General features: G+C 33.3%; 2 protein-coding genes across 5 annotated transcripts in view; one reads left to right on the top strand and one right to left on the bottom strand.

The window, feature by feature from the left end:
- Nucleotides 1–12,617, bottom strand: part of LOC115874889 (DIS3-like exonuclease 2) — an 89,173-nt gene extending 76,556 nt beyond the window's left edge. Inside the window, exons 1-6 of the mRNA XM_030890189.1 lie at nucleotides 12,414–12,617; nucleotides 12,257–12,358; nucleotides 11,937–12,205; nucleotides 11,723–11,864; nucleotides 11,437–11,663; nucleotides 10,660–10,867 (exon numbers count right to left, since the gene is read on the bottom strand). Of these exons, the coding sequence (XP_030746049.1) occupies nucleotides 10,660–10,867; nucleotides 11,437–11,663; nucleotides 11,723–11,864; nucleotides 11,937–12,205; nucleotides 12,257–12,358; nucleotides 12,414–12,450 (985 nt within the window). The 5' untranslated portion in view covers nucleotides 12,451–12,617. The remainder of the gene's footprint in view (nucleotides 1–10,659; nucleotides 10,868–11,436; nucleotides 11,664–11,722; nucleotides 11,865–11,936; nucleotides 12,206–12,256; nucleotides 12,359–12,413) is intronic.
- Nucleotides 12,618–14,632: 2,015 nt separating this feature from the next.
- Nucleotides 14,633–26,332, top strand: part of LOC115874934 (oocyte zinc finger protein XlCOF26-like) — a 30,871-nt gene continuing 19,171 nt past the window's right edge. For 3 of the 4 annotated variants that reach the window (XM_030890236.1, XM_030890239.1, XM_030890238.1), the window contains exons 1-3: nucleotides 14,633–14,883; nucleotides 15,356–15,551; nucleotides 24,307–24,507. In XM_030890236.1, coding sequence (XP_030746096.1) covers nucleotides 15,499–15,551; nucleotides 24,307–24,507 — 254 coding nt within the window. In that variant the 5' untranslated portion in view covers nucleotides 14,633–14,883; nucleotides 15,356–15,498. The remainder of the gene's footprint in view (nucleotides 14,884–15,355; nucleotides 15,552–24,306; nucleotides 24,508–26,332) is intronic. The other variant, XM_030890237.1, reaches the window with a different exon arrangement.

Consider the following 26,332-nt stretch of genomic DNA (forward strand, 5'->3'; position numbering starts at 1 on the left):
TGGCTACCGGTAGACGTTGCGTTCACTACTGCGCATTATATCTGTATTCAACATCTGTTTACTACTGCGCCTCACAAATTCGCGCTGCACTTCAGGAACTAAGGAGGCTAGGACAAATATATGCGTAGCATATTTAATTTTATAAAAAAGTAGCAAAGTAATGTTAAAATCGCATTATTGTATTTCGACTCATAAACGGGAAATCCTATAAAACACACGAAAATAGGATACCCATACAGTTGTAATGCGCAGTAGTGAACCGTAGTAGTTTACCGGCAGCCAGACGTGCCCGTTGGTCAGGAGAGCATAGCAAAAAATATATTAAAGAACCAGCTGTCTTAAAATTCTCGTTTTCCCGACGTTCCTAGCTCTTGTACTATTATATTTTTATTAAGGTTAGATTAAATTTGTCAAAAAAATGTCAAAACGTCCGTTATCGTACGATCTTTCTCCGTTGGTGGCTGGCGTAAAAAATTACGGATGAAAAGTGGCGCGAAAACGCTATGACCAATCAGAGCGCCATCGGATCATCGTATCAACGGATAGCCTGGGTTTACATGCATCCGTAATGCGTTGTCCGTCGTTGGTTTTATGAAATTTTATTGGTTTTTGGTTTATTTGAAAAATGACAAATCATACTTAAATATGATTGGAGTGACGGAACGACGGACGACGCATTACGGATACATATAAACTCACCTTAACGGACGATTAGAGTTCCCGGTACGCGAATCGGGGATTCGGTAGAGATTCCGTGTTTTTCCGTTCGGTTCTGAGCTAGAGAACAGCTTAACGCGCTACAGAATCGAAAATGTCATCACAACCGAACAAATTCTACGGAATCGATCGGTAAAATAGTTACAGAATTAGTCATGGCCGGAACAGCGATTTTTTAATAACAGGTACAAGCTGTTCCAATTGCAAAAGATACCTGTACCAAGAAACCTGTTCCAGTTCCAAACTGTTCCAAAACGAAAATTAATACCGTACTTGCGTCATTCTGATTCGGTTTCTATTTTTCTTTTTAAATTTATATAAAAGAATATTATTTGCTTAAATAATGAGAACTACTAGAGATTTTTCTGTTTTCTCTAAATTTAATCTACTATCTATGTTGCTATATTACCAAGATATAATGTTTTTTTAACTAAAAATTAAAAAAAACTATCAAATTTTCGAAAAATATAAACTTTTCAAAAGCATGTTTTCCCGAAAAAAACTCATGAGAATCGAAATATACCACCCCTAAAAATATACTACTACTACTGCCATTACTCGCTGACGAGTATTTGACACGCATCAAAAGATGGTTACGCAAGGCGTTTCCTGTCATGAGCTTTTCTGTGACTGAAAAGCCCGATACGTGATGTTATCTCTCTTCCGCACTCCGGACATTCAAAAATCTCATTACTTTGTTGCCTCTTTAGTTTTTGGTTGTCGTTATTAACTGAATTTACAATTCTCCTCCATTGCGTTCTATTGTGCGCGCTTCCTCCCACTGATGCTGCATACTTATCCCCTTTAAGTTTTCATGAACAACATCCTTGTATCTTTTAAGTTGTCCACCCGGTTTCCTCTTACCCTCTACAAGTTCACCGTAAAGAAGAGATTTCGGTAGGCGGGTTTCTTGCATCCTGCATACGTGGCCAGCCCATCTTAAGCGAGATTTAGTAATCATGACTTCAGCGCTCTCGCAGCTTGCTTTTTTAAGGACTGATACGTTTGAGACATGATGGTACCATTTGATTCTTAAAAGTTGTCTAAGGTGTCTTTGTTGCAACTTGTTTAATGCGCTCGTGTGCCGGCGGTACGGCGCCCAGGTTTCGCTTCCATATAACATGGTGGGGATTATTACTGCTCGATACGCTGCAAGTTTCGTTTTTGTGCTCAAGTCATGATTGTAGAAAACCCTGTCTTTTAATTTCCAGAATGCTCTTGAGGCGCTGCTGATTTTGTGCTGAATTTCAGAGTCGATATTCGCCTTTTCCGAAATCAAACTGCCCAGGTAATTAAATTCCAATACATATTCCAATAGTTCTTCTCCGATTTTTGTAGCGCTGTTATGATTTTCCGCGGGAGTGCGCATGATTTTTGTTTTATCGATGTTCAGTTTAAGGCCCAAAGTCTCGTATGCTCAGGTATATGTGTTCAGCATTTCCTGTAATTGTAGTAACGTATTTGCAACTAGAGCGCAGTCATCAGCGTATTGGAGTTCTGTGATGAATTTTATACGTGTTTTTGCCCTGAGTCTTTTTATGTTGAACAGACCGAGTCATACCTGTATCTAATACCCATTCCTCTCTCCTGCAGTTTGCTGTCCACTATAATAGAGAGCGCTGCCATGAATATGTTGAATAGGAGAGGAGCTAGAACACATCCCTGCCTAACTCCTGTATTTGTCAGGAAGGGATCGCTCAGTGATCCATGATGTGACACTCTCGACTTGTTGTTATGGAGGCTTTTACACACACTAAGAAATTTGTTGGGCACTCCGAACTTTTGCATAATTGCCCAAAGTGCATCTCTGTTTACAGAGTCGAAGGCTTTCGTTAGGTCGATGAATGCAACATAAAGTTTACTCTGCTGTTCCTTTACTTTTTCCTGTAGTTGGCGGACGGAAAATATGGAATCAACTGTACCGCGGTTGGTGCGAAAGCCCATTTGCGATTCTGGGAGGATTTTTTCTATATGTGGGTGCAGGCCTTAAGATGACCAATAAGTTCTTTGCTTGCAGACTTATAGATTTCCGCTGGAATCGCGTCACAGCCAGCCGATTTGTTGTTTTTAAGTTGTTTTATGGAGGCCCTTATTTCCTGTTCCGTTATTGGGATATCTAATACATCAATGCTGTTATACTGAGGTATTGTGTTTAGTGCTTCCATATTGGGGATATTGTCTTGGTTGCTCTTTCCAGCGATTTCTGATTTGCTCTTCCTCTTTTAGAAGTTCACCGTTTTGTGCCTTGATTGGGCAGCTTACGTTCTTAGTTGGGCCGTATACTTCTTTTACAGCCTCGAAGAATTTACGATAGTCGTGATGCGCGGCGTATTCTTGAATCTGATTTGCTTTTTGTGACCACCAGTTATCCTTTAGTTGGCGCAGGTTTCTTCGAAGCGTGTTGTTGGCTGCTTTAAAGTTGTCCACCAGCCTTGGATTGTGTGGATTTGCAGTGACTGCTTGATGTGCTTTTCTTCCAACAAAGCCTGTATATGTGGTTGATTTTCGTTAAACCAGCCTGGTTGTTTCTTTTTGTTGGATTTTCCCAGTATTTCTTCGCTGGTATTATAAATCGCATCCCTCAATTGTGTCCAGCCTTGTTCAGCTTCGGAGATTGAGGTTATCGGTGGAAGTGCTTCTCTGATGGCTTCCCGGAGGGCGTTGGCGGTGTCGTTGTTCGTTAGACTCCGTACGTTTAATCTGGTCATATTGTTTTGCTTTTTGCAGTGTGGATGTTTGGGTTTTAATTGAAGTTTCATTTTCGAAACTATAAGTCGGTGGTCAGTACCACATTCGGCATCTATTCTGGCTTTTGTAAGTCTGACATCTTTCAGATGCTTCCTTCGAACGATGACGTGGTCTAATTGATGCCAGTGGCCTGATCTGGGATGTTTCCAGGTACCTTTAAACTTGTCTTTCAGCTTGAACCATGTATTGGCGATGCAAAGGTTGTAATCTGTGCATGTTGTTAGCAAGCGTTCACCATTGATATTTACGTTTCCCATTCCATGTGTTCCCAATACGTCTGGCCATATTTCTTGCTGATTACCGACACGTGCATTAAAGTCACTTAGCAAGATGATTCGCTCCTGCTTTGGAATTCGTTGGAGAACATTTTGTAGATCTTGGTAAAATTTATCCTTTTCCTCAACCTTAGCGGCTAGGGTGGAGCGTAGGCACTAATGATATTGACGTAGGTTTTATCTGATATGGAGTACCTTAGAGTCATGAGACGTTCGGAGACTCCAATGGGCACTTCTGTTAAACTGGTGGCGATTTCGTTTTTGACAGCAATGCCTACGCCATGAATTCTACTGTGTGTGGCAGGGCGACCCTTCCAAAAGAAGGTGTAATGCTCCTCAGTGAGACTACCTTATCTGCTAAGAGTTTCGCTAAGAGCGGCAACATCTATACTTAGCCGGTGGAGTTCCTGTGAGACCAGAGCAGTTCTTCTTTCTGGTCGATTAGAGTTTGTCCTGTCCAGGAGAGTGCGGACGTTCCACGCCGCAAACGTGAAACATTGACGCTGCTTAATTCTCCGATGATACGCTCGAGTAGGCACCCCCTCCCGGAGATCCGATCGAGGGGGTATTTTACCTCCGGACGATGATTTTGTCCCACTCGAACGTTCCATCTTTGATGAGTGTTAGCTGCGTAAAAGGGTTAAACTGTGACGGTTACGCTGCCGCACAGTTTGGCTGCAACTGTAGCACGGGATAACTATGGCACAGTGAGGACTGAGACGATAGTTCCCTTGTGCTACGTTCTCGGCCGGGTAGGAGTAGTCTACTTCTCCTCTTCCCCAGAACGATGGTAGGTCTGAGGGTTGTATAGCGTTATACCGCCTATACTCGGACGTCAGAGCCTCGTTTGTGAAAACAGGGTGCACCACGTGAAGGTGAGGTTGACTTTTGGGTAAGCTAGGCTATATGTATCGCTTCAATACCCCTTACGTCCCTAAAAATATGTGCACTTATTTAAGACCCACCCTGTATAAGCACTAATGAATAAATATAGATTTATAATTTTGTTATATGCTTAAAAAGTCAATTCTTGGAAGAGTTTAATTTTTTTTAATATCTACTATATTTATAATAGAAAACAATAACCGACTGTTCTTACACTGTATTTTTCAAAAAAAAACTATAATGCAATAATTATATTGCATTTGGCAAAATCGCCAGCATTTTTTTTTAATAAAAAATGTTCCTTACCTATTCTGTTTCTGTTTACATTAAAAAAATAAAATATTAAAAAAAAATTATTATAAATTTAAAATTTATAATAAAAATTTAGTTGAATTTTAATTAATTATTTTAAATAATAATAATATATAATAATTGTTTTTTACGCCCCTGTATCCCGATAACAGATAACACCTGAACGGTCGCGTCCGCTAAACTTTAGATAGACTAGCGAAACCGATATACGACCTCGATTATCAACTCAAAACTAGTTCTTTTTACTTAACTTTTTCAAACAGTTCCAAGTTCCTAACTGTTCCAAACCCTAAACTGTTCCAAGTCTCAAACTGTTCCAAGTCCCACTGTTCAGGTTGGGACCTGAAACAGTTTAGGGTTTGGAACAGTTAGGAACTTGGAACTGTTTAAAAAATTAAGTAAAAAGAACTGGTTTGAGTTGATAATCGAGGTCGTATATCGGTTTCGCTAGTGCTCGTGGAACAGTTTGGGACTTGGAACAGTTAAGTAAAAAGAACTAGTTTCAGTTGAGAAACGAGGTAGTATATCGCTTTAGCGACGCGGTCGCTTGGCATTATATTATCGATATTGAGTGCGAGTGCACTAATATAGTGCATAGACGTAAAAAAACAAAGGTGACGGTTTTCGCAGCGTTGCCGATATTTGATATATTTAATTAAAATTCAACTAATTTTTTATTATAAATTTTAAATAGGAAATCAATATTTAAAAATACAAAAAGAAAAGAATATCTAATATTTACTATTTTATATATGTAAAATAGCAAAATACATATATAAAATAAAAACAACTTACATTCCTAGATATTAAACTTAAAGTCCTAGATAGTACACAAATCAAAATCTATTCTTGCAGTGGCGGCCCGTCAGGTGAGGCAACTGAGGCGCCGCCTCACCTCGAAATTCTAGCCTTTAGTAGTACACAAATTTATTTCCAGCTAATCGTATATTTATAATATAGCAATATTAATATTGAATAATTTTATTAAAATATACCAAGTTTTTTACTTTTCGACCGGTCTAAACCAACCGATCGCGCCATATCGTTTCTGTTTTAACTGGACTACAATGCATCTTTTCGTTCTACGTTCCTGAGGCGTAATTTTTGCCGCCTCTGCCGACCTCTTTTTATCAATGAACTAAAACGTCACACATTGAAATCAGTGGGTCGGGGAAGCGGAGGGAAAGCGTGAAATTAGCTGCTGCAGAGGCGACAGCCAAATCGCTTAAATGCAACGCTGTTGCCAGATTCATGAAAAAAATCCATTCTTTACAAACTTGATTGTTAAGTTCAAAAATAGTTCGTGCTTGATATGGCTGGATAATGCAATATTATAATGCTCTTTGTAATTAAAATTAATCTATTAACTGATCTTCACGAAATACCCCATCAATAATTATGGAAATAATATCGTATATCGAAGAGTATATAGTATATAGAATAAATGTGAATAATATGAACTCTTGGCATCCACGCAATACTGGTCAAAATATTTAACTTTAGATATTTCGGGGAATTACTAAACGTCACGTCTGTTCGGTCGGTTTGTTTTATGCTTTTGTGAGTAGCAAGTAGTGTGATCTAGCCGTAATTCAGAGTTTAGTGATTTATTTTGTAATAATCAGACTTTAAAATGAATCCTGTACATGACATTGTGATGTCCCATGTCGTGAAACCCCGTTTTCCAGAAGACAGGAAGATGAGAACCGAGAGGTCTTACAGGGAAACAGACCTACTCCCCAGATAAGTGTTATAACAAATGATAAATAAAAAAATAAAAAGGGGGGCCGAAAATATGCGCGTTCATTTCAGAGTTCGTGGTACTCGGTTCATTCCTGGCTTTACGGTAGTTATTTTAAACAGCGCTTATTTTGTTGGCCATGTTTGTTGCTAGGCAAATCAAAAAATGTTTGGACAACTGATGGGTACATAGACTTAAAAAAATTTTCTCGGTCTGTCAAACTGCACGATTCGTCAAAGAACCACATTCAAAACTCTTTAGGTTTACTTAGTTCGACTTTCCAAAAACATGTCCACATTAATTTAGAGATGCACTTTTAGAAAACGCCCACCTTTCAAAAATGTTATATAATGATATAATATGTTAGGAAAAATCGTTTATTGATGAAAAAAGGAACAAAAAAAACTTGTTGCAGCTTCGACCCCCCCCGTCTTTTTTTCATCCGCGTTTGCGTCGCCTCATCAGTTCTAATGGTCACGAGCCGCTACTGTATTCTTGTAATAATAAAAATTCAACAGACCTATAAATATTTATACCCTAAATTAACAACTAAACAAATAATAACAGAGATAGACTAAAATTATTTTGGTTTGCTCAAAGAGTACCGACAAGCAAAATAGTATTATAACATCTAATTATAAATTAACACAAAGAATCTTGGAAGAAATTGTTAACGTTTAATAACAATTGTTTTAATTTGTTTGCACTAAGTCTTCTTCGGCGATCGGTTAAAACAATTCCCGCTTAATAATGATGATTGAACTGCACCAAGTAACTCTAGATAATAATTCGGTAGCACGAATTAGCCAAAATTTAGTTTATCCTAGTTTTATTAAAGTTGATATTCCGAAAAGTAACGTTAGTGATAAGGTAGAGAAAATTGCAAAACAAAAATGGCTTGATTTAGAAATCAAATTTCTGTATAGTAAACGAAGTAGGCTTGAAATTGAAGCCTATGGACTTTACAAAAAACTTACTTATAAGCTAACTAATGTAGAGTATGAATGTTGGTGTCTCTTTCAGAGAAATATGTTTGTGGTTATCAATTCAAAATTTGTTAAAAAATGTCCATTTTGAATAGTAAGTTTAAAAATTAAAAGCTCTAAAAAAACATGTTTTCCAAAGAGACATAAACATAGTGGAAAATCTTTCTTCGCAGACTTTTGATAAACAAGAGCTCAGTTTATTAAACAAAGGTTTAAAGTATGCATTGCCCAACTCTGGTAGCGCTTTGGAGGAAATCGTCGTTGGTGTTGAAACTGCTATTCAGCACTTGCCCGAGGCTTCTAAAGTATTTGCAAGAGAGGCTTGTAGAAATCAGTTATCAAAAAATATTGTTTCAAGTAATTCATTAAAATCTAACAAAGAGCACAATATTGTCAAGAGTTTGCGTAACAAAGATTGTTTCTATCTAAAAGCTGATAAGGGAAATAAGGTTGTTATATTAGATAAAAAAGACTATTATGATAAGGTTAACAACTTAATCGATAATGGCCCCTACATAAATTTGAAAAAGAATCCCTTGTCTAAGATGGTAGCAGACGTTAAAAAAACTCTAAAAGAATGTAACACCCTTATTGATCTTTCTTTAAAGAGGAAATTGCAAGTATCCAATCCCTCATTACCAAAATTGTATGCTTTGCCAAAAATTCATAAGCCGGACAAGTCTATGCGCCCAATTGTTTCGGCTGTAGGTTCTCCGACTTATAATTTGGCAAAATGGTTATCAAGGGAGTTCGAAAATTTACCTGATCATGAACCTTCTTTCTCAGTTAAAAATAATATTGAATTCATTAACAAAATTAAAGATATAACATTGCATGAAGGTGAAATTTTGGTCTCCTTTGATGTATCTTCGTTGTTCCCAAGTGCTCCAATTCCACATACTTTAGGCTATTTGAAGGAATTACTGAACGCAAATGGTCTCGACAACAAAACTGTGATTGAATATATTGAGCTTACATCGTTATGTATGAAACAAAACTGTTTTCAATTTAATAACAACTTTTTTGAACAGCGGGAAGGTACAGCAATGGGTAATCCATTGTCTCCATTTTTGGCTAATTTATTCATGAGCAGGTTTGAAGTGGAAGCTAAGAATCAGTTTAAGTATTTTCCAAGAGTATGGGTTAGGTATGTGGATGATATTTTTGTTGTTTTTGACACACATTGAGACACCATAGATAATTTTATTTCTAAGTTAAATAATCGTTTTCCTTCCATTAAATTTACGCATGAAATTGAGAACAACGACAGATTACCATTTCTAGATGTATTAGTTATTAGAAATACTAATAATTGCGTGGAATTTGATATCTATAGGAAAAATACCACACGCTGATATATTCCTAATGAATCACATCATAGTGTTGAACATAAAATGGCTAGTTTAAATTTCTTAGTTCATAGATTACTTAGTTTCCCACTTTCCAACGAAAGAAATGAAATAGAAAGAGATTACATTAGGAATGTAGCTGAGTGTAATGGATATTCTCCTTCACTAGTTGATAAATTAATTAGAAAACGTAGGTATAGCTTAATGATTTCCTGAAAATTCGACTTTTCAAGTGGAGGAAGATACGTCTAAATATTTTTCGATACCGTTTGATAGAGAGTTATCCTGTGGTCTAAAAGTAATTTTTAAGAATGTCAATTATAAACTTGTGTATAGTGCTAATAATAAATTACAACAATTATTAGGCAATACAAAGGATAAAACACCTCCACTGGAAAGGTCGGGTATTTATGAAATTTCTTGTAAAGATTGTAATCAGAAATATGTTGGGCAAACTAGAAGATCAATATTAACTAGATTTAAAGAACATTTAGCTCAGATAAGATATGGTAGACCGGATAAATCTTGCGTTGCCGAACATATTGTTGATAAAGAACATGGTATAGATCTTAATAATTTAAAATTAATAAAATAAGTCTCAAATTACAGGCAATTAGATGCATATGAAAGCATCAGAATTAATAAATGTAAAGATAGTATGAACAGAGACAACGGTCCAATTCCTTCAAGTTCTTTGTTCCTACTACTCTAGTGGCGGAAATCTAACTGTTACGCTCAGTTGGCTCTGACTCGGTTGGCTAGTTTTTGCCACGCCCACTCGGTGCCCACTGGGCGAGTATATAAACGCTCAACTTGTAGATTGTACTTTAGTTTATAATCATCTGCTGATGATGCTAACATGGTTAGCGAAACGCGCGTCCAGTGTAAAAGTAAAAGTGTTTTGGTGTATTGTGGTGATTTAGTGTTTTTATTTTGCTGTTTAACACCAAAGGTTCCATCCCTCAACTGTAATTAGCCAAAACAAAAAAATTTAAAGTGAATTCCTTAAACCTATTTCGAAAATTATCATGCCTATAAAAAAGGTCGTCGCCTTTATCATAACAAGCGGTTTCTTTGTCGGTATGTATACATTTTTTACGCAGAGTTTTTTTTTAATGTAAACAGAATAGGTGTAGAGAATTTCTTACCATCAAAAAAAAGTACTGGCGATGTTGCCAAATGCAATATAATTTATAATTATCTCATTTTGAAAAATACACTATTAAGAATCTAGTATCACAAATATAGTAGATAACATAATTTAAACCACAATTCCAAGAATTTATTTCCTTAATTATTTAATTTAAGTTGCAGTGTTTTGAAACAGCTGGAACAGTTGGAACTGGTATAGGATAGCACATAAACCTGTTCCAAGCCAGTTCCAAAACAAACCTGTTTCGAAAATAACAGATCCTGTTCCAAAGCTTCATCACTATACAGAATAAGGCCCCTGGGTGCCTTTAAATGTTAAGAAAAATGAGTTTGGCCGACGATGACTTGAGCAGGTACAAGGAGTGATCGTTAAAATCAATAACTGTTCGCGTGATGCTCTGTGAAGTGAACGCTAAATGTCACGTCAAATATTTTTTCATTCGGGAATAAAAAAAAAAGAATAACATTATCTACTACAGATACAAAGGTCGTACCTATTGCATAGCTTGGTATGCTCCATTCTGTCATTCTAACAGAAAATAAAACATTGGCATATAAATCAGGTTTATTTAAAAATCCATTTGGCCAACATGTAGAAGGTATATCCATAGAAGGCAAACGTTTATCTCTAGGAAAAAAAGCAGCAAATTCGTTATTATCTTTTATTGGCTTTATGTTTCCTACAGCTACTCTAGAGTGCACCTAAAATAAATAAACCAAAATTATATGTAAAATAACTTAAAATAATAATTAGAAAAGGCAATTAAACTTGATTTTCATGCATCCGTTGTCCGACGTTACGATGATACGATATTAATTTTATTGGTTGAATTTAAAGGCTTCAATTGGTTAACCCTTTCTAACCAATCGAGGCCTTTAAATTCAACCAATAAAATTAATATTGTATCATCGCATCGTCGGACAACGGATGCATGAAAATCAAGCTTTAGAATTAACAAAGTTACAGGTTAAATTTTATTATGCCATTTTTAATTAGTTCTCAAGCAAAAATTAACGCCAAAGTCAAGTTTGATAAAAATCAGTTAATTAAAAAAAAACATATTATATACCTCTACGATGTAGACTTTATCTGTAATACTGTACAAAACTAAAAAAGGTCGTCAGCGATGGCTATGAAATGAAGATCGCTGTTATTTTATATGTAAAATTATATTGGAAATGTCATCAATCGTCATTTCCAAGCCAACTGGACGCCATTTTTTTTCGATCATATGGTATTTCTATACATACAGAATAAATTCTAATCTTACCTTATTCAATATGTAAACAACAGTAGCAGTTATTTGTCCCTCTTCCCAATATATTTTAGGTTTTACTTTTAACACAACTTCATCTCCTTCTAATGCCCTGTTTCTATCAATAAGCGATTTTATATAATAATCTGATATGGAACTGTCTTTATTGCTAACATAAGCGTTGTGTGCAGATTTAGGATTTATTCTTAAAAATCCTTTAACTAAGTTTCCATTTTGTAAACCTACAGAGGCAAAAATTGAATAAAATCATAAGAATTTTAGATCACACTTAACACACTACCTTCTAAGACTTCTTCCTCTTTTAAATAACTGGGAAATTTACCTTCACTAAGTTTTCTTCTCCCTGTTTTCTTATGTTTATGTTTTTCTTTTTTTATACTACGACCCGACTTATTATCCATATTTTTAACATTTTTACCAACCTAAATGGAAAATTTAATTGTTTCTACTTTTCTACTTGTCATAATTATTATAAATAATCTTATTAGTGTTACCTCTGATGTATTATCCTCCAATATTTGCTCAACTTGACTATTATATTGATTTAAAAAGATTTTAGTTACAAAAATATAAGTCTTGTCAGAACCTAAATATGACTTTAAATTTATATATTTCTGTCGTCTATTTCGCTGCTTAAAGTAACAATATTTCAACTTGTTTTGTACAGGATAAATATCAAACTGAAAAGTGATATTGGATTTATTGTCAGTTTCTTGCCCATCATCATGAACAGTGGATTGTATCATTAAACTTTCTAATTTCCCTTAAATCAAAACTGTTATCACTTTTCATAATTTAATTATTATAATCGTACCAGTTGATAAATTATTAAAATATCTGCTTATACTAGCTACATCCTTATCGGAATCTCTTATTTTTGATTTTCTAAATCTTCGTCGTTTTTTCTTTTTCTGGTCTGTAAAAAAATATTTTAAATCAAATTTCCAGTAATAATTTAATGTAAAAGATACCTATATTTTTAAGGACTTTTTCCTGTTCCTCGTCCATTATTTCAAATATCTATAATTTTACTAAAAAAATACCCGAAATCTTGAAGTTTATCACTTTATTGTGTATCAAGAATATATTATATTTAATCAAAGAGATTATTAAAAAATAAGATATCACTAAAGATAAATGATATTTACAAAAGAAATTAACCTAAACCTTTAAAAGACATATTTGATATGAACGAACTAATTACATTATGGAACTAATTCAAAAGAACTACTTAAAAGGTTATGTGTAGAGATGGGTAACCATATCTCGATCTCTGCCACTTCATCACAGCTCCCGGTTCCCTGTAGGCATATAAACATCTTTACAGTTTACAGACCTACGGCACAAGTACGGCACCAACAAAATTTACTTGGTTTTTATTGGTCAGCGTACGAAAGACAACACAGCAGAGCGGCGACCAAGGGCGACATCTTTGGGATCTTTCAAAGGACTAACCAACGCTATCCACCCCACCCTACCCCAAAAACCATCCCAAGACCCTACCCCACCAAAAAAACCAACTTAACCAACGCAACTAACCTCGACACTGGTAAAAAAATATAAAAAACAAATATAAATTAGTAAAAACCAACCAACCCCACCAGATAACCAACTAACCAATGAATTAACACCCTCCAAATAACCACGCTAACCAACTTGTAACCAACTCGCCAAATAACTAAACCAATCCAACCAAAAAGAGTAAAACCTTTGAATAGTAAAACCAATGCAATCAAGATGCAATCAAATCACGCTATAAGCAAAGGTCAGATGTCTAGAGGTGTGTAGTTCGTTCCAACGAACTATTCCGACCCCGGAATGAAAGGAACTAGTTCCTGGTTTCTCAAAGAACTAGTTCCTCAGGACCTGTTCCGGGATCGAGACTGTGACCGATATAGAATAATATGCGACGGCGACGGATCGGCCATGATACAAGGGATCGGCTAGCGCGCGTAGCCCGATGGTAGGCAGGAGTGGGGAGTGCCAGCCGTACGTTATCGGATCCGGACCTAGAGGAACTAAACTAAATAAAAGACTAGTTTACGTACGAACGGATCGGGCCAGCGCGATCGATGCTAGGCCGGAGTGGGGAGTACCAGTCGTATGCCGTATGTTATCGGATCCGGACCTAAAGGAACTAGAGGAACTAAATAAAAGACTAGTTTACGTATGGATTAGCCAGCGCGATTGATGCTAGGCAGGCGTGGGGAGTACCAGCCGTATGTTATCGGATCCGGACATAGAGGAACTATTAAAAGACTAGTTCACGGGAATCTATTCAGTCGGCAGATCCGAGATATAATACAAGGCGACGACGATGGATTCGGCCTTGTTTATTGCCACAGCCGGCGCGGCGTAATTACCACAGAAACTTGTCGTGGATACTGTTTTTGATTTTTACTTTGTTTTTTAAATATTTTATGGGAATGTTTTACTTTAGGTCCCTAAAATTAAGAAATCTTATAAACCGCGAAGTAGATATTCTGAATTTTTAGACAAAAACAAAAAGCTTGAAGTGAGGAAAAATTCATTTTTTCGTAAATTTTTCGTATTATTTCCTCCAATTGATTTGTGATATAATTTTTAAACTCTGATTCGAGTTTCTTTAATTTTTTTTATCTGCTATAAAACTTACCTATATGTTTTTAACATATGCAATTACACGTCTTCTTATATTTCGTACATTATAAAAATTATAATGATCTGTATAATTTTGAATAGTAAACTGTGAATAGTTCTGACAAAACGAAATCCATTAGCAAGCAAAGGGGATGTCAATGTTAGTCGAGAACTATTGTGAAATAAGGACCTAGTTCAAGGAACTATTCCTCTGGAGGAACTAGAACTAAGAACCTAGTTCCTCCCAAGGAACTAGAATTCCCACCTCTACAGATGTCAGATCTCGTTGGTAAAATACAGTATGATCGAAAAAAAACGGCGTCCAGTTGGCTGGGAAATGACGATCGATGACATTTCCCATACAAATTTACATATAAAATGACAGCGATCTTCATTTCATAGCCATCGTTGACGCCGTTTTTTCTCGATCATACGGTAGCAATTATGGGAAGAAGCTTGGAAGCCGTTCTTCTCTGGCGACCGCCTTTCCTAATCCCAGAATGAGCGAAAAAAACATGCTAAATTTAGGTTTAGCATTGGCAACGTTGCTTTAAATGCCAGAAACACATAACCCAACATTTTCAGATTGTTTACAAATTTATTTTAGCAAATTTTCTTCTATGTATAGACAAAGGTATAGAATTGGTTAAAAAAGTAACAGAAAATAGAGGAAAATAGCAAAAACATCATTGTTTATTGAATACCTAACAAAATAGCTAGAAACTGATAGAATATGCTAGAAACCCTTAAAAGTATGAGAAATTAAGGAAAATTCGATGTTGAAATAATTTTTCGTTTTTCTGAAAAACGGTAGAGACACAGGTAAGAGACCGCCAGAAAAAAAGTTCAGATTCGTAATCTTCGACCTCAAAATAGGGCGTATACAAATGTTTGTGCAAATCAGACGATTTCCAGTTTTTCCAATAATTACCAAAATATTTAGAAAAAAAATGCATATCCTGTGTTTTTCCTTGGGACAGCCGCAGTGTGGTCGATGATATTCTCCATATAATTTTACATAATATAAAATGCCAGCGATCTTCATTTCCAAACTATCTTTGACGCCGTTTTTTATATCATACTATACATCTATACTATAACTGTTCTATACATCTGTAAATTCTTTCATAATCTGATTCTATTCTAATTTTTTAACAAAAATCCTTTGTTAATTCAATTCTAATCTTCTGCGAATTATAGCAATGGTAGAATGAGAGTATATGTAAGGTTATATATTTAATCAATAGAGTTACGACTTTTATGAGACTGTAATAATTAAATTTCATTTTATTAGGGTGAAGGAACCGCGGTAAAAGGTATATAGATGTTCCACATGTAGCTTCCAAACACAACATTGAGCCATCACAAGAAAGTTCACTTGGCACCGGAAGAACGCCAGTTGTTTCCTTTTGCACACTGCAACAACAAATATAATATATGTCAGAAAAAGCGTTAGAATTCCACCTTGATAACAATCATATTGATTCCAGGTAAATTTATTCTTGTCAAGAATTATACCAATGACCTCTAAATAAAGTAGACCCGGCATTTCATTCATAAAAAGAAAAAGATCAGAATCAGACATTCGTTTCTTGTTCTATGCGAGTAGGAACAAGACGGGCTGATCGTAAAATAAGGATTCCCGAGAGAATGGCAACGCTGTTCAGAGATCTTGAGAATGTGTGCCAGTGGCGTAGTTACTTTGATTGTAATATATAATTTAATATTATATTCTCGTAAATATGATTTTTGGATACAATATATTGTTGTGCTCGATGGCTCTTCAAATTTTGAAAATACTACTTGCCAAAATACATTTTAAATTTTTAAAAATTACGAAAATACATACTCCAATGACTTCTATACGAAAATAACTAATTGAAATATTATGATATGCACATTTCCATAGTAATGTCTGTAAATTGCTGCAGTAGTAATATAATCCATCAAACATTCAATGAATACGAGCCGAAAACGACTTTTATAAATCATTTATTTGAATGAATGGTTATTATTTTGATTGAAGCAACGCACGGTGGAAAATGAGAATATTTTAAAACTGTCGTGACTAATTGCAATTTTATATTAGGTGTAAAAATATTACTATATAACAACAATAATAAAGATCTTTGTTAAACAAAAGAAAATTTCTAAAATATTTACTTATTTCTGGCTCAGTTTCTTCGCGGATAATCGGGACCTTGTACTGAATAAATAATTAACTTTTCATTAGAAATTGCCAAACAAAAAATAAGTAATGCTTTAAAAAAATATCAAAGACGCATTCATCTTTTAAACTATACATATAAATCTTTTTAGTCTTAATAAACAAAACAAAAAATACATTCCTCTATTACCACAAAAATTATACCATCGAAAAAAAAAACGGCGTCATAAACGACAATCGGTGATAATTTTGGCGAGGTTATATGTCATGACCCCTACTGTTTATTTTTTAATAGCACTTAGTGGCAGTAGTAGGCCTTATGGTTGTATTTGATTTTTAAATGGTGTAGTATAAATTCGAAAAAAAAATTTTTGGATATCGATTTGTGTTTCTGGAAACGTTCTATCCTTTTATAATTTTTCTATAATTAGTATTAGTTTTTGACAAGTTTTATGTCAATTTTTAATAAACGACATCTAGAAATAAAACTCGCCAAAATTATATTCGATTGTTATTCTCAGCAGTCTCTGACGCCGTTTTTTTTTCGATCATTCGGTATTTAGTATGTAATATCCAACCCCTTATCTTTTTCAATCCCTTAACTTTTTTTCAATCATTATATAAATCTATTTTGATTTTACACTTAAAAAATCATATTTAATAACTAAAAATCCTAATAACAATCAGTATGATCGAAAAAAGGCGCCCAGTTGGCTTAGAAATGAACATCGATGACATTCCCCATATAATTTTACATATAAAAAGACAGCGATTTTCATTTCACATCCATCGCTGACGCCGTTTTTTTTTCAATCATATGGTATTTCACTATTGAACATTTTTCGTAATTATGACATCTTTAATTTTTTTTTATATTTTTTCAACAAATTAATATTCGCATTTTTTGTATACTTGGTTTTAATAATATTTAAATATTATGAACAAAATATTTAATAAAACCAAACCTGACGAAATATTCAATAAAACCAAACGTGACGAAACTAACTTAACGTAATGGTTCGTTACTTATTAACGGTACATTCCAAAACTGTGTGATTTACTTTTCCAAAGATTTTTTCCTATTTTACCTTTCGGCACCGCACTGATGTAACATAGCCTTACTCACCTTCGAAATCAAACTTCTAGGTTTAAATCGTCTCTATTTTTGCAAATTAAGCAAGTTCGCACCATTGTCTTATTGTTTCTCAATAAAATCACTAAAAATAATACCACAAAACACTAAAATATCTGGAAATCACCTCGTAAAACATTTCGAAAAACGACAACACATTGGCAACGCCGTAAAACAATTTATGAACGAATTCGAACTGGATGTTTTGTTGGCTGCCTAAATTTAGGAGTGAAGATAGTAAAATGCGTACGTTTTCGGCATCAGCTGGCGTTGCGACGTTGTCGATTGTTTTATGTTAAATTTCTTAAAATTTAAAAATTATAATTACAGAAGATTTAACTAACGGCTAATGCTGATTGTGAGTAGTTGGTGATTACCGTTGGCTACCTTTAATTATTGTCGGTTTAAAGTATTCTACGACGTAATCTATATTTGGAATCCCTGGTTTACAATGTGGGTTTGCTATCCCCGTACGTATACGTAGGTAAGATTTCCTTTTAAATGCGGTCGAAGTGAAAATTTGGCATACATGCAATTTTCTAAGGCAATGATGGATTTCGCCAAAATGTGAGTCGCCGGGTCTAATTTATTTCGATGTCATTGAATTATGGTGGGTTCATACAGCCAAATAAAATAAAATAAGAATAAAATAAAATAAAATAAGAAAGTTGGTTATATGGGATACCGTACATGCGTTCATACAGCCAAATAAAATAACAAATAAAATAAGAAGTCTTTATCTTTTAACTTCTTGTTTTATTTTATGTGAAAACGGCTTTGCGCACGCTTAATTCTAACCTACAAATATTTTCAGTTTGGATTTAATTTATTTTATAATTTCACATAAGTAAAATGTATAATATAGTAGGCAACGAATAAATAAATATACTATAAATGGTAAAATTACTATAAACAATCGTAAAAGTTAACTTTTATCCAGCCTCATCGTACTGCGCATGAGCAAATATATATTTCTTATTTTATTTTATTTGACTGTATGAACGCACACAAATAAGAATTCCTTATTTCTTATTTTATTTTATTCTTATTTTATTTTATTTGGCTGTATGAACCCACCATTATACCTATAGTGTGACCAACGGATCTGTAGCTACGGGGCATCGGCAGGGGAACGCAGTTGTAAACAAAACACGCCCAATTTCATTCATAAAATAGGCATGGGCGTACGGTGTTATATGAAAATAATGTGTATCATAAATATAATACTCAGATTAATATTTGTTTTCAAAAAACTTTATGCTGTTTGAATCGTTACTGTTGAGTTAGCAGATAAACACTAAAAGCTTTGATTAAAGCTCCCTTAAATATTTTGAATCATTTTATTATTGTGTTGTTAATATAATAGAAGAAATAATTACAGCTGGGGGTTGGTGTTACACAGCAAAATAGAACACTAAATCAGTACAATACACCAAAACACTTTTAATTTTACACTGGACGCACGTTTCGCTAACGATGTCTGCCATCAGCAGATGATCAAGACTGAGTCTTGAGGTATATTTATTTATATATCTGTACTAACTATATTTTTTCTATAATACATAATTTTAGATATAACTATTTCCAGCAAAAAAAAATCTTGAAAATAGTTAACTTTGGAAGCGCAAACAAAACATAATTTTACTCACCAGTAGATCCAATATTGCCTATTACACCAGATATATGGTATCGCTCCGCCAGCAGTTTTTAAAGGTTAGGTCATTGGCTACCCATATGTTTCATCCAAATAGATAATACTTGGCTATATTTTCTAATTTCGCGTATATATTTATATCTCTCTCTCTGCAATATAATGGGCCGCTCCATTAATACTTATCTGTTATTTTGACATTTACGCCAAAAAAATTCATTTGATTTTCATAACCCCCTAAGCGTTTCTTTTGAGAACGAGTTTGAATTCGAGATAAAATCTATTTATCAAATTCCTGACCACTTCGAAAAAGTCGTCGAGCTTTTCGACAGCAGTCTCACGTGGTCGTTTCTTTCCAGAGCTGGATATCATTTTATCGGGGTTAGTTTTCAGCCTTTTTTATCTTCTGTGTGAATTTTTTTATAGCCGATACGCTAACTCCGGTATAAAGAAATATCCGCTCAAGTTTACGTTTAAGCGGCAACTTAAGCGAATTCTCTGTAGCTTCTTCATCGCAAGCCCTATTATGAACAGAAGGAAATAAACCAAATGAGATTTCATCCACGTTATTATTAATTTACCTATATAAATTAGCTATTATTTCTCTTGTCTGACTATGTAGCGTCTTACCCTTAACAGATTTATTCATTTTCAAAACACAAATATATGATCAAACTGGATATTAATAATTAAAAACTACGAACGAAAAACATTATAACAAGATAACAAAACAATAAAACACAACTTAACTATCAAATATACGAAAAATATAGGAATAAAGTTTAGGATAACCGGTATAAAATAATGAAATAAAGTAATAATGATCAAAAAAATGACACCGCCACTGGATATTTCAATAGTATTCAATATTCCTACTCTTTTCAGAAGAGACCGTGAAGTTGGGGATAAAGCAAGCGAATAGGAAAGGCGTAAAAGCCATGGCAACCGCGTGGTAACAAATCTTGTGACGTACTCTCGCCAATCAGGTTCGATGAATAGACGGCCATGCGCGGTGATGCCGGTTTGCCAATGATATCGTTGAAAAATCTTCAACTTTTATAATAAGCAGATTATACAGAATGAAAGAAATAAGTTATTAAATAAAACATATCGAACAATATGAACTACGTTAAAATTCCTTAGTAATATACGTCAGAATATATGCTAAACACATTATATATAATAAAAATATGTTAAATTTATAGTTCATGTCTGGCAATTTTGCAATTTTATAGATAAACGTGGCAATATCGATTTTTTTTTCTCGCATTCCTTCCGTAGCTTCAGATCCGCTGGTCAAACAGTACATAGATGCTTTTTTACTTTCAAAAGTTTTTTTTTTCATAGATGCTTTTTTACTTTCAAGAGACAATAACTAACTTTAGTGTTCGTGAATGTAAGTCTAAAAAAGACTGAGTAATTCAAAAGTAATTTTTTCGAAAAAAAAAACATATTACAGCTTATATCGCTGAAATGCTTAAAAAATGGCGGTTTTTATGAAGTCAAGGCCAACTATAGTTTCCATTTAAAAAAACATATTGTGTTTGTGTCGTATGTCAAAAATGACCAAACCAAACCAAACCATAGACAAACAAATAAAAAGAGACTGACAAATCCCATGGTAAAGAGGGGGACCGCGTTCCCGTAGCGCAACTCAGAATAACAATTTTGAAACCAATTAGCAGGACCATGGCAGGACGTACGTCTTTATTCCTATCTTTCTTTATTATGTGTGTTTTATATGAAACAGAAAGAGATAGGTATAAAACGTATCGTAAGACATTATCGCACATTCTGGCGGGCGGAAAATTTAAATTAGCCATTATTAGTAGTATTCTTTCATTCTGAAACTGAAAATTTTCACTTAAATTGATTTATTCCCTATACCACGTAAAGAGAACGTGGTGTAGGGAATAAATCAGTTTATACGAAAATTTGCTACTATTATAAGGGAAATTATAAAAAAAGCAAAAATTGTACTGTTTTATAAACATATTTATTTATACATAAAAATAAATAAACTTTTTATAATATAATAACAAAAAATAACAGTGTTTATTCCACCTACCTACCAATTTTAAATGCAGAAGAACTGACTATTGCAGGAAACAATCGGCCAATTTTTTAAGGGCATTAAAAATCTAATTTTGTGAATATCCAAGCAAAGAAGGCTTTACGAGAATCATGATCCTGAACCATTTTCAAGTCCAGTTTTAATCCTAAAACAAAAGTAAAATAGGTATATTAATAAAGTTTCTGTTTACTATAAACCAGCTATAAACTACCTACCCAAAAAATGAAAAAAATTAATTGTATTAATTTGTTATGTTAAGAGAGGTTCGAAATATTTTTGACACTACTACTTCTACTTTTTTCTTAATAAGAAGATAAATATAACCACTTTCTTTTATTTTACCGGGTGTCTTTAACATATCTATCAGAGAAAGGGGGCACCAATACATATAGATGATACTGGCTCCTGCAGCAAATAAAATAACAAATAGTATAACCTACAATTATAAGTAACAAAATATAAATACCTATATGGAACAAAGGAATTTGTTCCCTATCCATATTCATAAGTCAATAAACTGGAAAGTTTAGAAAAAAAAGTAAATCACCAAAAGAAAAATTAACAAACATGACGAATTGTCATGATGTCATCTTGGTTGTCATGATAACGAAAACGAAAGGCGATTGTTCTAATTTCTATTTAGAAATTACGTTTTATATGGCTGCTTCTTTCTCTCTTGTTAAATTAGAATGAGATAGTAGGCCCAATAGACGCAATGCGCAGATCACCATAAATAGAACGAAATTTTGCGTTCTGAGCATTGCCTGGAAACTTATATGGTGAAATTTTGATAAAATAATTTAGTACTCACTAAAAACACGGTATGTCGCTAGTGGTGGGAAAAATAATTTTTAGAGGTTACTAGTTTATTTGGTTGCCTGTGATATGCATATACAGGGTGTTTCCTAATTAATCTAAAAAATAAAAAATCGTTAGAAAACGGCTTAAGGCGGGCTCTTAATAAGTATATTTATTTGTTTCTCGACAACCGTTTGATGAACAAGAAAAACTCAAAAGATCAATTTTGTTGAAAAAGGATGGCCAGTCAAGAAAAAAATATATTTTCTTTAAAAAAGCAGTGGTGTACCATTTATTTTTATTATGTTAAGCAAAAAATTCATTTTTTAAAATTTTTAACACCCTGTAGATCAGAAAGGAAGTACTTTAGACCCAATTTAGACCTAATGGTTATATAAAAATTGTTTTAAGAACACATGAGGAATCACACCACAATTTTTTTAGACTAATTAGAAAACACCCTGTATATTGTCAACTTGACAATGGTTGCTGATAAATCAAAAAATACCTTTTTAGTGAAAAAATCCCGATTTTCGCAGGAAAAATTTTGGTTTTTATTGAATTTGGGCCTGCGTCTGCAAATACCGGTATGTTTTTTAATTTTCTATCTATCTAAATTTTAAATATCATAGTCAGAAATAGTTTTATTATTTATTAAATGTAAAAATGGTATACTTATAAGTTTTATCAAATATTGTGATTTACTTTCTACCTTGTAGTCAAAATTTATTTTTAATAAACTGTAAAATATATATATATATATATATATATATATATATATATATATATATATATATATATATATATATATATATATATATATTCTTATGTTTTATTAAAGCTACTCTGATTACTAATATATCAGTGTAACTTTAAAAATAAATCCTTTGAATTCAAATATAAATATAAAAAACATTTACAGCAGAAAAGGCGAAGGCGCTGGGTTAAACGTAGTCTCTACTAAGAACACGGGGGGCGCTTTGACCTAAAATTTTACTATTAAGTTTCATATCTATCTTAATGGTAGATTATTTTCTTTTATCTATGGTTCTGAGTTGCGCTACGGCAGGCATAAAACATCCCCTTTTAGACCTTCGTCATGTTAAGAAATGAAAGTAAATAATAAAGCGCCCCTCTCGTGTTTGTTCGCACTCAAAAAATTTCAATTAATGCCTGTATAATATATTTTTAATATATTTTTTAAATTTACATTTTTTAAATTGTAAAGTAATATATTACATTTAAATGGAATATATTACATAACAATTATGTCAATTACAGGATTACAAGCTTGTTTTCTAACATTTTTTAAATAAAACGATTTATAAAATTTCAATATATGTATATTTGTCGTAGGTATGAAAAAAGTAAAATATAAAATGGACAAACGCTTACTTACATTGTAATAAAATAAAACTTCCACTTTTAGTTTTGCAATCCAAACGCAATATTTCTATTTCACAAATAAAAATATCCGACAACACTAAAATCACTGAAACTTCCTCAGGTGACAACGAAAACTGAAAAATATAACGGCACTTTTTGTTTTGGACCTGCATATCAACATTACGCTGTACTATTATGTGTTTGTTGTTGAAATAATATAAAATATATCATTATAACTTGTAAATTTTAATATTTTAACACGATTTTAACTACTTTTGACAATAACAGAGACAATAACTAACTTTTTGTTATCAAGATGACATGGACGGCAACTGACATAATGTCATAATATTTGAATCTTAAATATGTATGTAATATAATTCAAATTACTATAATGCAACTTTATACTAAGAAAACATTTATACATTCATAAAATACAACAAAGTCTAATAATATAGTTTGAAAACAATGAATATTGAATTAAAATTTAAAAAGTTAAGCGCGACCCCTTGTGTCAAAATTAGATGATTAAATTTTCGCAATTTTTACACCATTTGATGACCGGTGGCGCCTCTAGTGTTTGTTCGGGCGGTTGGGCTTTTACTCCCGCTTATGGCCATTAAAGAAAAAGTTCTAAAGGGGGATGTTTTGTGACGGCAGGCTACGGGAACGTCCCTCTCTTTGCCATTTAACGTCCCTCTCTTTGCCATTTAATTTGCCAGTCTCTTTTTATTTGTTTGTCTATGTGGAGAACACAATCTCATTAAGGATGTGATTATCTACAACTTTTATCTGAAAACCTTTTGTCTAAAATATATTATAATGGAATGAGGGACAATTTTTAAAAATGGCCGAAATTTGTTTTTTTCAAAATATCTAATAAGCCATGAACTTCACAAAACCCTACAAAACTGCAATTCTTTCCCCATTTAACCGACTCTCTATCTCCAGTAGTTTCCGAGGTACCCATAGAGAACATCGAAGAAAACTCACCCTGTATGCTTTAGTTACAAGATGTTTAAAAAATAATTTATTAGGGTGAAGGAATTACAGAAAAATGTCTATAAATGTGCCATATGTAGTTTTCAAACACTACATATCAGCAATCTTAGAAAACACAAGAATGTTCATTTGGCGCTGGAAGAACGACAGTTGTTTGCTTGTACACACTGTGACAAGAAATATACATCAAAACAATCCTTAAAACATCACCTTGAGGATAATCATATTGATTCCAGGTAAATCATTTTTGTGTTGGAATTATATAGATCATAAAATATATAGTTTCGTGGATTATAGAGCTGAGCGCGCATTATTACGAATTATTGTTCGAAAGTGTACGAGACCATATCATACTTAATATGCGGTTTTTTTATAAAAAATTCTTACAAGCACGTAACCTATATTGTTTAATACACTTATTCACTAACTGAATTAGAAAACCTTCCGATTAAATTCATTTCTCATTTCGTTTTGATTAGCTCACGTTATTATAGAAATCGAATTTAAATATCTTCAAAAAACTTATCATGTTATTTAATTTTTAGTTTGTTGTGACGTTAGTAATAACAGCTGATAAAAAGACACCCTATCATTGTTGATCGCTTCGTACGAGGTACAAAATAGTGAAAATAATGTTTATGTTTGAATAAAATATTTCTACATATATCTACCGTATGATAGAAAAAAAGTCCAGTTGGCTGGGAAATGACGATTGATGACATTTCCCATATAAATTTACATATACAGTTCGTTTGCTGGATCTGTGTCTATGAAAGGAATGCGGACAAAAAACATTTAAATAAACAACAATATATTTTATACGTCGACTTGACGAGTACGTCACCGCAAATCGCTCCGCCCACTCATTTTATTGGCTACTTGCAAATTTGTCGAATTTTTATTGATGGGACGCGTCGTCTAATTTTTTACGAAAAACATGGAGAGAATATCGTTTCCCCTCTCACGGATACCCCGTAGCTACAGAACGGACAGACGTACTGTAAAATGACATCGATCTTTATTTCATGGCCATCGCTGATGCCGTTTCTTTTCGATCATACGGTACTATAAAAAATAAAAACTATATATAAAATGGAAAACAAATTTCTTGCAGTATAGGTATATGTATAATAAATTTATATAGGAATTCTTGCAATTTAACTGCTAATATAGAAATTTAATTCCACACTGTGTTTGTCATAATTAGGGTTTCCGGAACCAGAGCTGTTTTCCGGAACCGGGAATTTCAGTACCGCACGTCTTAGGAATCGGGACTTCCCGGTTTTTTTCGCTACTTTCGGTACTGACCAATTTTTGTTCAATGGTGGTGTAGTTCATCAATCAGAAAGCAAGGGGTGGTTTTTCAAAGTAAAATGGATAAAAAATTGAGATTTTTAACGAAAATAATATCAAATTATTAAGTAATTAGTCATGAAAAAATTAACATGACACATACATGATCACAAGTAAAGAAAAAATTATAAGTAACTTAAATTTCACATCAAACAATATAAACCAACTTAACTGAATTTGAGACAAAAGCCTTAAAATATTGATTAAAAATGCAAATATCTATTAAAACATAACATAATAAATATTATATGAACTTCAAAAGAGAACAGAAGCAAGAATAATAAGAAATAGCATCATTACTTATTTAGAAGAGTTTGATTTCGACCGCTAGAAAATATCAAAGGAATCTCACGTAACAAAAAAATATTTTTTAATTATTGTTACCGAGGCACGGCTCTGTGATGGCCAAAAAGATCTACACCCTAATTGGTAGTATCAATTAGACTTTCCTGAACCGTACTAAAATATTTTCGTTCAATGATTGTAGAGTTCGTCAATTAGCAAGCAAGGGATGGTTTTAAAAAGTAAAACCGATAAAAAAATTGAGTTTTCAATGTAAAAATATCGAACTATTAAGTCACGAAGTAAACATGAACATAAATAATGAACACAGGCGAAAAAAAAAACGAAAACACATAGGTGGCTTAAAAATTACATTAAACAACATCAACCAACTTATTTAGATTAAGAAACTAAAAATAGAAGTTT

Source organism: Sitophilus oryzae, unplaced genomic scaffold (genome assembly GCF_002938485.1).
Source record: "Sitophilus oryzae breed Bouriz unplaced genomic scaffold, Soryzae_2.0 scaffold_1307_pilon_pilon, whole genome shotgun sequence".
In the NCBI taxonomy this organism is placed as follows: domain Eukaryota; kingdom Metazoa; phylum Arthropoda; class Insecta; order Coleoptera; family Curculionidae; genus Sitophilus; species Sitophilus oryzae.